Source organism: Chionomys nivalis, chromosome X, assembly GCF_950005125.1.
Source record: "Chionomys nivalis chromosome X, mChiNiv1.1, whole genome shotgun sequence".
NCBI classification, from domain to species: domain Eukaryota; kingdom Metazoa; phylum Chordata; class Mammalia; order Rodentia; family Cricetidae; genus Chionomys; species Chionomys nivalis.
Window position 1 is genome coordinate 17,772,393 of NC_080112.1, and position 15,601 is coordinate 17,787,993.

Consider the following 15,601-nt stretch of genomic DNA (forward strand, 5'->3'; position numbering starts at 1 on the left):
AAAGGGAAAGGAATGAAGGAATGAGAGGAAAGCATGGTTCCTTCTCAAATGGCCTCATCTGAGAGTCCCTTCCTGCCTGTGCTATCCTGCCCATGCAAGCATCAATGGTTCTTGGCTTTTGTGAAATGCAGAAATCTGGGAAACACTCTGAGGCTGTTTAAAAAAAAAAAAACAAAAAAACAAAACTGGACCGCGATGGTGCTACACGTTTGTATACTGCACTGAACTAAAGTATATCCCCGACATCAGGAACAAGGTCCCCGAGTTTCTGAGGCAGCAGCATATTACACACGCGTGCTTCCCTTGGGCAGAATAATAAAAAGACAGGAGACGTATTCTTTCTATGCTGCTTTTATTTTTGTAAGGATACACTGAAACGTTAGATGGAAACAGCTAATGACAGTGTGGAAGTGAGCTGGCGGCATCTACAACCACTGCTACAGTAATATATGAATATGTATTTTCATTACATGTTTACCTTGATAGCGTCTCTTTATATATGTATATAATGGAGAATACAGTTAAGTAGGTATCCTGTGTTTCAGAGAAGCAGGAGGTGGAAAACCAGTCCTGCCTGGGGAGGATGATGACCACCCCCAACAGCCCCCGAGACCCAGCTAACTCTTGAGGGAACGTTCTAAGAATCACAAGAAAAGGGACTTTGTGGTTTTCTTGAACACAGACAAAGAGCAGACAACTATGCCACAAGGGAATCAACTTGTCATGGTTTGAACATGTCATATTCTTGTTGATGACAGCCCTGTCTGTGCCTGCTCAGCTGCCCCTCTAGAGTTTTTGTCTCTTCTATAGGATGGATTCCAAAACTGCAGGGACGTCTGAGGAGGCTCAAATATTGTCATGCAAGTTTCCAAATCCATAAACTATTTTTACTATTAATTAAAACAAAATTTTAAAAAATAAACAAGGACAGGAGGGTTAGTTTTGTTAAGCTTCCAGAAGTCACTGTGACGATGTTCTGAAACAGGCTCGTTTCCTCAGATCTGCTTACACTCTCCAAATCACCTGTGTGTTCCATGCTTCAAAGCAGGAATGCTCAGAAAACACGCCACGTGGGGAGTCAAACGTTAGTAGGGGAGAAAGTCAGTTGAGAATTACAGCTAAGTTCAAAATGTTAATTCTCTGGAAATTCGTGTTAGTCATGTGACAGCACAAAAGAACAGAAGGAAGGTTAGAGTTTTGATGAAGCTAAACCATGCATTCTGGCAAGTTCTACTGCTCACAGAAGAAGGTGAGCAGGGAGTTGGAGCAGCCGCTACAACTCTTGTGTATCAGTCATGTGACAGCATAGTGGGTCTCAGATGAGCCCTGGAAGGCATCTCAGCGGGAGCCTTATCGCCTATGCTTCTTGCTTACATCATGAAGTGGCTACATGGTTAGCACTTTTCTGCTCTATGAGAAACATGCAGAAGAGTCAATCTAAGTTTCTGTTTTTTCCATTGCAGCAACAGAGAAATTATTTTTGCTGCAAGGTTGCTCTTTGCTAAATCCTAATATGATCACTATGTGCCCTTAGTTGAGTAATACTGTAAAATGGGAGAAAGGACAGAAGGAGCAACTTTGAAGGTGGAAACCCACTCTTCCTCTATGGATGGTAACAGAGCGAGTGAGCAAAGGACACAAAGCATGGTTCAAATACCATTTTACAGGACAGGAGCCCCTGTCAAGTTACAGCTTTTTGGCACAGTCGGGGCAATACACCTGCTCATTATGAAACACAAAGCGCTTGTTGGCCAGATTCACGGAGCATTTTTTGCAGTGGAAGCAGTAGTCGTGCCAGGATTGTCCTTCATAGGCCACCACACTGGAGCCTTTACCAAACCCTGTGGGAAAACACAAGAAAACAGAGAGAACAGCTGAATGAAGACAGATGAGGAACCCAGGAGTCAGAGATAAAATGACAACTTGCCCGATCATAGAGTCGACAGGCACACAGTCAGTGTCTGCCCGGCTCTCTGCTCCCCTCTACTCGACCGCGCACTGTCCCCCGCGCCGCGCACTGTCCCCCGCGCCGCCACTGTCCCCCGCGCCGCCGCAACCCTTCTATGGCTGTCAAGGACCTGAAAAGATGCCAGAGCTCAGCCAATGGCTTCCCTGATTTAAAGAACCCCTGTTCCCATGCCACCACCACTATAGCTCTGTGACGCGCACCGACCTCCCAGCATAACCAGTGTCTTTTAAAGTCAGGGCCATGGCATCAAAGTGGCCACCAGGAGGCAAACTTGGGCTGTTTGTGGGGTGTGCACTTACCGGGCCTCGAGGAGCTGCTAAGCTTCGATTTTTTCTATAAAGAACCACCACCCACGAGGGACAAGTCCTCTCTCCACCCGGATGCCTGCCCCGGAGGTTGGCGCTGGGAAACAGGGTGAGAGGCAAGCGTTTCCCGTGGCACACTGGGGGCTTCCTAGCTTTAGAGACTGGGTGGCTCACTCTTGACACAGTCCTTTTCCCTGAGGATGGCAAAAGTCTTCTCAAATGTACATTTCAAGGCTCCCCGGGGAGATGGGAAAATTGGAGGCAAGGGAAAGGGCTCAGGGCACGTGGATCGCGGCCGCAAGATGAGGAATGAAGTGATTAGCTTTGCTTCTGATCACAAAAAGATTAAAAATACATAAAAATGACCCTGCTAGCAGGTCCCTCTGCACTAGCCTTCCACTATGGGGTGGTATAATGCCAGCTTTTAGTTTTCCAGCCTCCCTAGCCCTCCCCATCCCCTCTTTTCACCCCCTCCCTCTCCCGGCTCTCCCACCACTAAACCCCCCACCCCTTGTGCCTGCCCCACCCCCACCCAATTTCACCCCTGTGCTGCGCTTGAACTGGCATGGCTAGTTGGTCAATAGTAGTCAGGAAGTGTTCTGCATTGCAAGGGTTAATCTGGCCTGGGAGATAATCCAAACGATTTGGGGGAGGCCTTTGGGGCCACCATTGTATGGGCATTGTCTAGGGGCCTTTGTGGATGAAACCGACGCCAGGAAATGAGAGATGGTTACCATGCACAAAAAACTAGCCTGGCAGACTTAGCAAGGACTCTTTAGCCTACCAGTGATGGGGTTCTTGCATCCAGCACACTTCTTGGCCACAAAGTTCTTGTAGCAATCCACGCAGTAATACTGGTCCTCCACAGCGGTGAAACGCTGCCCAGCCAGCTTCTTAGAGCAGGTAACACACACAAAGCACTCGGCATGCCAGGGCTGATCCTGGTAAGTGATTCCTCCAGATGTGATGGCCTAGACCAGGGAGTGTAGCACCGGGATTCAGATTCAACAACCAGGCACTGAGCTGGGTGCTTTGGTATACAGTATCTCATTTAATCACCATTACAGCCATGGGAGGCAGGTGCTATTATTATCCCCAATTTACAGATGAAGACACCAAGGCCTAGAGAAGGTCAGCCTCTTCAGAAGCCAATGAAGTAGAGGAGGCAGGGCCTCCAGAGCCAGGGCTGCCCGGCTCAGAATGGAGGGGCACACGCTGATGACCAGAATCAGCTGTGGTACTGCTTTCTAAACCCAGGCTCCTCATCTGTAAAATGGGCACAATAATTCCAACGTCACAGGGCTATCATGAGGATGGAATGAGATAGTGTGTGTGTGTGCAAGTGCGCTGCAGATTGTCCAACACCAGGGAACAATGCTCGGTGCACAATTACCACAACATACCTTGTTGCACTTCACGCAGTGCTTGGCAAACTTGGTCTCATGGCAAGTCACACAGTAGAAGTCCTCCCCTTTAGGGAAGAAGCTTCCGGTCCCAATGACTTGCTTGCAGTTGCTGCAGGTGAAGCAGTCTTTATGCCAGATGGTGCCCTTGTACTCCACATTCTGGTCTCCTGCAGAGGGAAGCAATCCAATAGCCACACTGACAGGCTCTGCAGGGGGCTGCATCCGCTCCGCTCCCCAGCCCTTCCCCAGAGGCGAGGGGATGCAGGCCCTGCAGTCCGTGGCCTCCCTCAACCTATTCCCATGTGTTACTTGCAGTCATGCCAATGGAGGGTTCTGTTACAGGTGGGGATGAGGCACCTGAACCCTACTCCCCCACCTCCACCCTTGCAATAACTGAAGAGCTTCACTAGGGGGACTACCTAACCCAAAATGCCTGAGGGAGAAGCATGCACCAGTCACTTAGTACACCCAAAGGAGAAAAAGCTACATACTTTTCACTTCATTCTCTTGCCAGACTGTTGTTGCCAGTGTTCTTTAGTCTCCGAATGTGTGCGTGTGTACGAGCATATATGTGTACGCATATATACGTGTATGTATATGTGTACATATATATGCCAAAATCTCAAAAGCAGCTCACAGCAATGTTAGCCCCACCAGGACAAGCAAGCACACACCATGTCTGCCCTCAGGGTAGGAGGGGGCCAGTACCTGCCACAATGGCCTTGAAGCACCCTTTGCACCTGGGGGAGTCCTCCCGAGTGGCGCACTTGTTGCACAGGATCTTGCCATCCTTGGACACAAAGGTCTCGCTGGCCAAGGGGTGAAGGCACTTGGCACAACGGAAGCAGGTGTCATGCCAGTAGCGATTCTTATAGTGCACCTCCTGGACATCAAGCAGAGCAGGGTGGCCACGGTGAGGGGTACTGGGGGCAGTGGCAGTGGCAGTAGCCTTACCATCAGACACCAGGTTCTCCAGGGCCGGGGAACTACTCACTCAGATGTCAGCCCCTTCCATGTGGGGATGCCCTGTGCTTTTAGGAGTAACAGAATACTGAAGTGTAGATGAAAGTCTCATAGTTCCCAAAGGACATAAGAGGAGAAGTAGGAGAGCCCTCAGCACAAATCTGAAATCCAAACGCTCCAAAATCTGAAGCTTTTTGAGGGTTAATAGATCCCACAAGAAGAAGAAGAAAAGCACATCTGGTCTCATGTGCTAGGTCACAGTCACAATGTCAAAGCGCAACACAGTTTATCCTGCATCCCTGGGGAAAACAAGACCCTTCCAGTACGTTTAGCTACAGCACATAAACGTCATTCCACACACAATTACTTTTAAAAAGTAACAACGATAAAAGAAAAGGAGGCCAGAGGCCATGAATTTGAGAGAAAGGGTGCAGGGGCTAGGGAATGCCCAAAGGGGCTGGAAGGAGAAAAGGGAAAGGGGGAAATGATAGGATTATATTTAATTAAAAAAATAAAAACATTGTATAAAATCACCTTCAAGCTATGCACACAGAAGATAAATAGAATGCGAACAAATTTTGTGTTTATACTTGGGTATTGTTATCAAGATCTTTCATTAAATATGTCCAAGAACTATAAAATAAGAAAATCCAAACTCAAACACTTCTCTTGCCGAGCATTTCAGATAAAAGCCATTCAACCTGTCCAACTCAAGGGCTGCAAAGGCCTTAGTGGGCCATCTAGTCCAAGGCCCATATTACTCTATTTTAAGCTAGGGGGCATGAAAAGTACCCTAGGCAGCAGAGAAACTGTCTCAAGTACTTGAGGCTGCTGTGATGAAAACTCAAAACGGTGTGCGGCATTGCTGGCAAGGCTGCAAAAAAAGCACATGAAGCCCAGCCCGCCCCGTTCCCCCTCCGGGACAATAGTTACCTTGGCATCCGCACTTATGGGCTTGCGGCATTCCACGCAGGTGTTGGCACAGAACTTGTCGAAGCACTTCAGGCAGCAGTGGTGGCCATCCTTCTGCACATACTTCTTCCCCTGCAAGGGGTCCCTACAGTAGTGACAGTCGAACTTCTCAGACATGGTGCCCACCTTATAGCTGGAGGGACCTGGAAAGGCAAGCAGGGAGAACAAATGGGCAAAGGGAAATACAAGGGTGCCCTGTCACAGAAGGCTGCAGAGGTTCCTGCGCACTGCTGCCATGGAGCTAGGAAAACCCTCTAGTCCTCAGGACCTAGCTTCCACTTGAGCTTGGCTAGTTACCAAGTGCCACGACAACTGATACTTCACTATGGCTCCCAGGAAGAAAATACCTCTGATTTGAACACTAAATGCCACATGTCAAGGACCAGCAACTCCCTGAGGACATGTCAGAAATCACTATGCTGACTCACAGAGGACACTAAGGATGACAAGAGGACCAGTACTTATTCTAAGGTAGGATTCTGGGAGAGCCATGTGTTGTTGAACCAGGAATGGAAAGGTGAGGTGGGACAGTAAAGAAGGAAGACTACTGGGCAAGGCAACCATGAAGTAACTGTCACAGTGAGGTGACGCTTTGTGACGCAGCAAAATCAAATCTTTCTCAGGTCAAGCCAGTAAGGACTGGGCTGTTCATTGACGTATTACCTTCTGGTATGTTTGCTGCTCTAAACAGCAAAAGTTTCAAGTTGAATCTGGAAAACTGACTTCTGCAAAGATTCAAAATAATTCCAAGGACCTCCTCCCTCCATCCCCTTCCCATGAACAAACTCCCTCAGCTATGGCCCTAGATAACCATATATAAGAGGTCTGCCAAGTTCCAGAGCCCGGCTAAGGTCTTCCGTAGCCCCTCTGCCAAGTCATTTAGTAGAGAATCCTGCCACCAGGAAGGCACCAAATTTGGGTTTCTATTAGTTTCCAATTTCTATACACATGTGCTAATTTTTCCTATCACACTTAAAAAAGGGAATTTACAGGAGTAAACAGACAGCAATTATTTGTGTTAGAAGTACAAGAACTGAAATTATCTGAACCCAAACTATTCATCCACCATGTAATTTCGAGAAAGAATGGAGGAAAGAAACGAGCAGTTCTGCTACTCACCGCAGCTCTTCCACCAACTGAATGGCCCACACTCCTGCTTTGGGTTCCAGTCCCAGTTTTTTTTTTTTTTTTTTTAAATACAACCACATGTCCAAGTTGTTTGGATCCTGTTGCCATAGGCAACCAAATAGCAGAGAGTGAGCTAAGGAAACCACACCCTTTGTCTGGGAACCCGCTTGGGCTGCTTGGGCAGAGGCTGATGAACTCTCACTTAGACCTGTCAATCTCTTCAGCCTGTCACTCAACAAGGGAAAGCCGGCCATGGAACACACACAATGCCTGCTGCTTTTCACTGCCACCTCCCAGGCCCCTCATCTCAGAGAGCTGACTCGAGAAGTAAATGAGTGACATTTCTGTACCACAACAGTTGCCTGGCACAGTTCTGTCTTTGTCAAATCAATAGGAAAGAGTACCAGGGAGAGTCCCTTGTGTGCCTACGTTAGATACAAAGTGCATCCAACAAGGAAGCTGGGCCTATCTCCTGGAGTTACTCAGCTACTTTGCGGCATCTGTTCAACCTCTTATAGCCTACAGGCACCAGTACCCATGGCCATGAGAGCCTGTGGGAAAATCACTCTCCGTTTGTTCTAGCTGGACTCTCCCATCTCATAGAGACTCTTGTTTTCTTCTCCATGTGGCAATTGCATAACAAAGCTTTCTTGCTAAGGGCTGATTTGAGGAACCAAGTGATTCTTTAGTAAGGGTATATGCCACATCAGCCTGGTGGTACAGACTTGCAACCCCTGTTATAACCTCAGAAGACTGATACAGGACCACAGGCTCAAGGCTTGTTTGCACTATAAAGTGAATTCAAAGCTAGCCTATGCAATTTAGCGGAACTGTCATCTCATGATTTTTATTTAAAAAGTTTTAAAAGGCTGAGGATACAGCTTAGTGGCAGGATCCTTGTCTAACACACACAAGTCCCGGCTTTTAATCCTTGGTACCACAAAATAAATAAAATGGAAGAGTAACTACAAGGACCTCAAATGATCAGTGGCTCCTTAGTACCAATGGCAAGGAAGTAGAATTTGTACAGCACAAGCACCCTGATGCAATTAGCACTTCAGACCCTATCACCTAGGGCCACATTTGAAAAGCAATCATTCTCTCTTACTGAGTTGCCTTTTTCTTTTTACTATTGCTCTTTTAATGTCTAGAAAAGCAGTAGTGAATTCTAAACATTTCTATATCCAAGAACTATACTGACCATGCCTAAAAGGAGCTGCCCTATCTTTTGATATTGCTGAGCTCTAATTGTATGGTTAAAATATAGGTGCTGGGGCAGGAGAGATGGCTCAGAGGTTAAGAGCACTGACTGCTGGCTGCTCTTCCATCCAGGAGTTCAATCCCCAGTAGCCACATGGTGACTAATAACCATCTGACGCCCTCTTCTGGAGAGTAGGCATACAAACACACATAACACTGTACACATAATAAATTAATCTTTTACAAAAAATACGTGCTGATGTCACGCAAAAGGAAAAAATACTAGAAAAGACAGAAAATTCCCTTTCTAGCTATCTAGGAGTTTGTTTTGGCTTTTCTTTGAGACAAAGTCTAATTCTGTAGTCCAGGGCTGGTCTTGAACTTGTGGTGAACCTTCTAGTTTGACCTCCTAAATGGTGAAATTTTTATAGGCACGAGCCACCACAGCTAGCTGGTTTCTAGAGGTTTTCAAGAAAAGGCCTACAAACACTATGGTTTAGAGTGCCAGAGATGTACCCGCCAAGCCTGCTTACTTTACAAGCATTTATTCTGAGCCCGTTCCACCCTTTGTCATTGCTCAGTCCCATAGCTACATAACATGACCTGCTCAGCTTCTAGGCGTGCAAACGACCAAAGAATCCACAGCTCATCAATGAACACAGAAGTATCCAGGGGCAGGGTTCCAACCTTTTGACACTGTGATATGATGTTGTCATCTACAAATGTGTTGGGCCCCATTTGTAGCTATCCTGGGATGCTGTTGGTAGTCTGTGGGTAGCAGGCTGGACACGCCTGTACCAAAGTGTATTGAAAATGCCCATCAATGAACACACACACCCCCATATCATTCCTTTAACATGAGGTCCTAAAGCATACCACGGAGACACTAGATGAGCCAACTCTAAGTTAATGGTACCAACAAGGAAGGTCTTGGGTCTCAGTGCTTTCATGTTTTTGCTTTTGGCAGTACGACTTTTTTGTTCTTTAAAACCAGGAGGAATCAGGATCACCTCAGATTCCCCAGCACAGAAAGCTTCAGGCCAGACTCTGCATACAGCTGGAGAAAACAGGTTTCAAAGGGACTATTTTAGAACTGATTTTTAACAGTTGACTTAAGTCATTTCTATGGGTGGAAACACCTATTAATCAAGATAAAATAGCATGTCTAGGAATGCTGGTTTTATTGCCTAATGCACAAACAAGCTGGAATACTTAAAAGTATGTTAGTAATGTCAAATTTGTGAACTTTAATAATTTTTTTATTTTATGTGCATTGGTGTTTTGCCACAGGTGTCGGATCCCCTAGAACTGGAGTTACAAACAGTTGTGAGCTGTCATGTGGGTGCTGGGAATTAAACCCTAGTCCTCTGGAAGATCAATCAGTACTCTTAACCACTGAGCCATCTCTCCAGCCCTAGAATAGACAGATTTTTTTTTACGTATGAGAGCTCTGTCTACAGTTATGTTTGTATGCCAGAAGAGAGATCAAATTCCATTATAGAGAGTTGTGAGCTACCATGTGGTTGCTGGGGCTTGATCTCAGGTCCTCTGGAAGAGCAGCTAGAGCTCTTAACCACTGAGCCATCTCTCCAGCCCTTAATAATTTTTTTGTGATAAATCTAATGGAAACTTTGGGCAACCTGGATTATCCAACCTCATTTGTCTAACTGTGTAATTATAATTACTTGGTACAAAACTATTCCAAAGCCTCATAGCATCTGCTTTACTACAAAGCTGGAGAAATATATTCCTATATTCACTGCACCAAAACTTCATATAAAATATGGGTAATACGCTCAAGACTGGAACATTCACAGGAATTAAGGATGTCAAGAATCTATCTGAAAAAAGGCAATGCCTGCACAGAGGTCCTTAAAGGAGAATACATGTCCTTAGTGGTGGGGACCATGAAAGATGGAGTTACACCAGAATTCATGGGAAGAGAAAAGCTTCCAGCCCTGCCCCAGCCTCCATTAGAAATCAGCGGATAAGAAAGAAAAAATGAACCTCTTGGGGGGGGGGGGGGCGCTCTCTACTCTTGCTGACCTCATACTCTTCAGCGTTTATCTCTTAAGATATCATTTTACCTCTTCAGCAATTTGCAAGTACACGCAGTGTTCAGCCTTTTATACTCTACAAGCTCTCAGACACATCTGCCTTGACCTAGGGTGGTTTTAACACATCATTAAATGAAAATTTTGCTGCATGTGATTACAATGCTGCCTCCCTTATTGCCGCTTCTGTGAAGGACACTGTGTTCCAGGGTAGCTCCTCTGATGAATTTTAATCTCATGTGGCCTTCATTTGTACATGGTAGTGAGGCTTCTGTCACAGAAACTTCTACCACTGTAACAGAAGCCCAAGGACCTAGTCTGGACCTTCCGTATAGAAATCTTTCAATGTGCCTTGCTGGTAGACGTAGAGAAAGGTTGCCACTGTTAAGCTTCCAAACTTCACTGCGTGGACAGGCATTCACAATGGACTCGGATCCAATGAGCTCAGCCTCTATTTCTAAGCAATACTGATTTTCCTTCTGAGAATTTTTTTTCTTTTGTGAACCAAATTCTCTTCTGCTTTCACAGATGAAGGAACCTAATACAATGCAAAATACTATGTCCTGATTTCAAACCTCACCTCCCATTATCCTTGGGTTTCCAAATCTAAATTATACCTCCCAGTCATGTGAATTGTGATCTGATTTTTCTAAGATAATCTTTCATATAAATGTATTTAAGGTAAGTAACTCTGGATGCTTAGCTTAATCCAGTGAGAAATGTGGCTGGGTGATCAAATGCTACCTATCTATCCTAGGTTGGCAGGCTGATTTTCTTTCTATGCCTGCTTCAAAAGACACATCATTCTTCACTTATAAGGAAGCTTCCTATCAGGAAAAAAATCTTGATTTATTTCCAGTGTGCCAAGAGGTGACTACAGAAACCTCAATGTCTCAACAACAAAGGATTGAAGGGGTTGGGGGCAGGGCTCAATCAGTAAAACGCCATTGTGAGAGCATAAGGAGCTGACTTTGGATAGCAAACGCCCAAATAAAAAGACAGCTACAGTGCTGTGTGCCTGAGTAAGAAGTGACAGGAAATCCCTAAAGCTATAATCAGCCAGTCTAGCTCAACTCGTCAGCGCCAGGGTCAGTGACAGATCCTGTCTCCAAATAGAGGGTGGAGAGTGACTGAAACCCCAATACTGACCATGCATGTGCATGAGTGTACACGCGCACGCACACACACATCTAAGCACTCTCACACAGATGTATACACATACAAAAGAAAAACTACCTAGCTTCAAATTTAATCATATACCCATCCAACTAACCAAGAAACAAAGTAGGAACTTGCATTTGTCCCCCAAACCAAGTAGTTCAAGTTAACATTTCAGGAGAAAGTGGGTGTCATATGGAGGCGACTTTCTTCTGTGTGCTTTGCTGGACTGCTCTAACAGCGCAAACACTGAACACCACCCAGATGGAAAACAAAGCCCAGCTTCTCCCTACTGTTTACGGCTCGGTGCAGCACATCGGTGCCATAGCAATAAATGCTAGCTTCCAAAGAAAAGGACATACTGCACTCCTGAGAACATTCAACAAATATGGAAGGACGCCTCAGCTGATGAATAGGTCACTTGTGTCACAGACATGCTAATACACCCAGAAGTGTCATCAGACATTTGAGAACACACACCTAAATACCCTCAGGGAGACAGAGCTTATGAGTCATAGTTGAAAAGCAGTCTATCAAATATCATAGAAAAATCAGCAAGGGTTATTTATTTTTGGCTTAAAAATAGAACATGAACACAATGATTCAATGTTACTAGCAATTTCTCTAGAATGCCACATTTGGTAAAAAATTAGAAGCTCTTTTGGGTAACTGATGTGCAACTAACACCATTTTAGTTTATGTCTGGTGTCGGGAGGGTTGGATATGGTATCATTAAATGAAAATGTCTCTGCTATTCTTTCACCAGACACAGTCATCCTACGACCACTCTTAAGGTTGTGCATGCCGCACGCAGCATGTCATGCTCTGTCTCTCAGATGGGAAGAAAGTTCGTGACCAGTGGACATGGAACATGTCTTTTTAATTTTTCCAGCTGGGGAAAAGTGGTAGGCAGTCATTTAGTGATCATTAAGAATACAAAATGTTCCCCTGCCTTCGCCCAGTGTTTGGCTGTGGGTCTCTGCATCTGCTCCCATCAGCTGCTGGATGAAGCCTCTCTGACAACTGGGCTAGGCACCAATCTATGAGTATAGCAGAATATCATTAGGAATCATTTCATTGACTTTTTGCCAGTCATACTTGGTGCTACGAAGCCAGGGGAACACCACAAAAGATGGGGAGGAAGGAGTCTAGGAATCAGAGAGGTTTGAGGACATCAGAAGAACATGGCCCACAGAATCAACTAAGAAGAGCTCAGAGGGGCTCACAGAGGCTGAAGGGATAATCATGGACCCTGAATGGGTCTGAGCTAGGTCCTCTGCATGTATCTTATGGTTGTGTAGTTTGGTGTATTTGTGGGAATCCTAACAGTAGGAGTGGGGGTATCTGACTCTCTCGAATGTTCTTGGGTCCCTTCCCTCCTACTAGGTTGCCTCATGCAGCCTTGATATGAAGCTCTGTGCCTAGTCTTATCGTAATTTGTAATGGCATATTCGGCGGATGTTCCTGGGAGGCCTGCTCCCACCCCCTTTTTGGAAGGGAAATGGAGGAGGAGTGGATCTGGGAGTGAGGGAGGTGGGGGAGGAGGGACCGCGAACAGTGGAGGGAGGGGAAACCGTGGTTGGAAGGCAATGTACATAAAGAATAAAAATTAAAAATTAAAGAACAGAAGAATACAGAAAGTCTGGTTTCACCCTCAGCCTAATCCTTTGACTCCCATTCTTCAGTGATTTAAGAAAGCAGTCCATTTCGATCCCTCGCCTCTTCCCCCAACTCCCAATTTCCATTTCTGGCATTTAAAAAGGCCTGGAATATATGAGGGCTACTGGGCAGCTGACTGGTGAAAAGAACTGTAACTGCAGGATAAAACAAAATGATCTTAACTCTCTCGAAACCCTCATCCTGGCCCTTGACTTGAAAGCAAAAGGGTAAAAGGAATTGAACTGCTGTTTTAACAGATAAGAATGTTCAATGCTGAATGTGCACATTGTCCTTAAAATGTCTTCTGAGAGTGTGCATGAACACTAAAGATGAACCCAAATCCAAACAGCCGAACCTTCATTTTGCTTAAATGAAGCCCATTTAAGAGCAACATTGATTTTCCTTCTGTGAGAGGTTCTTTCTTTTCTATGGAACTACTTATTCTCTGCTTCTATAGACCAATGAACACAATGCACACTGTTATTTCTTGATTTGAAAAATCATGTAACAAGTATAAACAATTGTTCTAACAATTGAGGCATTATTTATTTGTATTATTTATTATTTTATTACATTATTACTATTATTAACTAACAACTTAAGTATCATTTTTAGGTATGCCATAAATACCACCTATTAAGCCGATTGTTCTGAGCGTTAATTAGTAATCAAGTCTCCCAGCTGATGTGGAGTCAAGGTCCATTAGGACAACTGGTACAGCTGACTGTTTGGCAGATAATCACAATCTCAGGCATGTGGCAACCATGTTTGTAAAATTGTCGCTGAGGGTTACAGAGAAATCATCAAAGAGCTTTTAAACACCTAGAAACGAAGCAGGAACTGCACATCAATGAATTAAAGTGCGAACTCCACAGCTTATACGTGCTTTAAAACACTGAAAAGGGCCGAGCGATGGTGGCGCACGCCTTTAATCCCAGCACTTGGGAGGCAGAGGCAAGCGGATCTCTGTGAGTTCGAGACCAGCCTGGTCTACAAGAGCTAGTTCCAGGACAGGCTCCAAAGCCACAGAAAAACCCTGTCTCGAAAAAACCAAAAAAAAAAAAAAAAAAAAAACAAACAAAAAAAAACACTGAAAAGGCCATTTCTTCAAAAAGTGTTTCTGTTGTCAAAATATCAACAGGCAATCCCAGGTTTCAAAAAATAAAACTCCAAAATAAAAAAAAAAGTATAAAAGACTACCATTAGTAGTAACTTTGTCCCTTAACCTCCAAGTTGGGAGATCGGACCAAGTTTTTGGTTTCTGCCCATCTATCTTACTTCATCAGCTCCAAGAAAGGGAACTGTTATTTGGGCAGAGGGCAAGAGAGCAAGAGCCACATTCTTGACTTTGGGGAGTGATCCAGACAGCAGGCTAACTTCACAGAACTGGACTTTCATCCTCTAGCGCCTATTTCACAGGCATCTTGTTTAGAGCCAAAAGGCTCCGTAATGGCAGACTATAAAACATGAGGAAAACCCTCACTCACTCTTGGTCCTTATCAAGGGGATAGGAAACTTTTCCAGTTAAGAATAATGAATACCATATTTTCCATAACAAACAGACCTGTAACTGTTTCGTTAGAGAAATTAAGAATATTGTTCAAAAGAAAGAAAGATGTGTCAGGTCCTTCATGGATACTTTAAAAAGTTATACATAATCCTTCTTCCCTTGCCCTATTCAATTTGCCTTTCACAAACACCTGAAGTTAGACTTCAAGCATTGTAGAGCTGAAGAGCGCCCTTATAAATGACCCAAAATTCCTAATACTGCTCCCACAAAACAAAGAAAATCAAACTTCCTTCCTCACACCATCTCTTAGTCTCATAAGATAACCTGAAAATGTACAACAAAGTTTAAAAAGTCAAATGTCTAAACTTACTTGTGGGAGAAAACTTTCATCTTTGAAACAGCATGAGAACAAAACAGATATCAGCTAGGATTTACTTACCATTTACACAACACTAAAATCATTCAGTCCAAAATTATCTTTAGACAAACGACAGATTCATTGCCTTAAACAACTGTCCTTAAGCTAAGAGAAAGAACAGGGAGTTTTTACCTGAGTGTCTTTGAGAAGCCATGGCTCAGAGGCCAAGTTCAGGAGCAGCACCTAGACCGGTCTTCTCTCAACCCCAGATGATAACGCTGTGCCTCATTTGTGAACATACATTTAAGGGGAAGCAGCTCACAAAAATAACCAAGAGCAGATGTCCCACCCCTCCCCTGAGATCACAACCTTAATCCCACTAGAAAATTCTTAACCATTTTAGGTGATCCAAGGGAGAAGAATAGGACCCAGTAAAAATACCACACGCTACATATAAATACCTGTGGGGCTACTCAGCATCCAAATTAGCTTCAGAGCCAGAGAGGCCACATAGAAAGTCATCCCTGTACCGGAATAAAATTTGGACTCAGCTCTGACATAGCTTAATGCTGAGCCAACCTTATTAATTCACTTTATATGCCACAGGAGCTTGCCTTTGGTCCTATAAATCATGCATTTCTGTCCTGCTAATGATGAAAGTAACTACAGGAGATGGACTTAGGCTACCAGTGTAATTTAAAGGAGGTTAGGCACTACAATGAGAGAGATTTAGAGGTTTAAGGACATTTAATGTCTTCCTGGCTATGTACCAGCAAACAGCGGATCACTGAAATGGGGAGTGACTGTGGCTATTCTAAAGGCAGCATCAGAGAGAATGGTATAGGTCCCACACGTGCACAGCCCTGCTACATCTACAGTGTAAGATGGTCTGTCTTACACTTTTGGCTTCCAGGGACAA

The 15,601-nt window shown here is 44.7% G+C and overlaps 1 protein-coding gene across 5 annotated transcripts in view; it reads right to left on the reverse strand.

The window, feature by feature from the left end:
• Positions 1 to 1,204: 1,204 nt before the first annotated feature.
• The window catches only part of Fhl1 (four and a half LIM domains 1), a 62,261-nt gene continuing 47,864 nt past the window's right edge, over positions 1,205 to 15,601 (reverse strand). For 2 of the 5 annotated variants that reach the window (XM_057759795.1, XM_057759796.1), the window contains exons 3-8: positions 5,577 to 5,758; positions 4,389 to 4,563; positions 3,678 to 3,847; positions 3,059 to 3,245; positions 2,269 to 2,468; positions 1,205 to 1,841 (exon numbers count right to left, since the gene is read on the reverse strand). In XM_057759795.1, coding sequence (XP_057615778.1) covers positions 1,758 to 1,841; positions 2,269 to 2,468; positions 3,059 to 3,245; positions 3,678 to 3,847; positions 4,389 to 4,563; positions 5,577 to 5,732 — 972 coding nt within the window. In that variant the 5' untranslated portion in view covers positions 5,733 to 5,758 and the 3' untranslated portion in view covers positions 1,205 to 1,757. Of the gene's footprint in view, positions 1,842 to 2,268; positions 2,469 to 3,058; positions 3,246 to 3,677; positions 3,848 to 4,388; positions 4,564 to 5,576; positions 5,759 to 6,734; positions 6,791 to 14,874; positions 14,971 to 15,601 lie in introns of those variants that run through there. The other 3 variants (XM_057759794.1, XM_057759797.1, XM_057759798.1) reach the window with 3 other exon arrangements.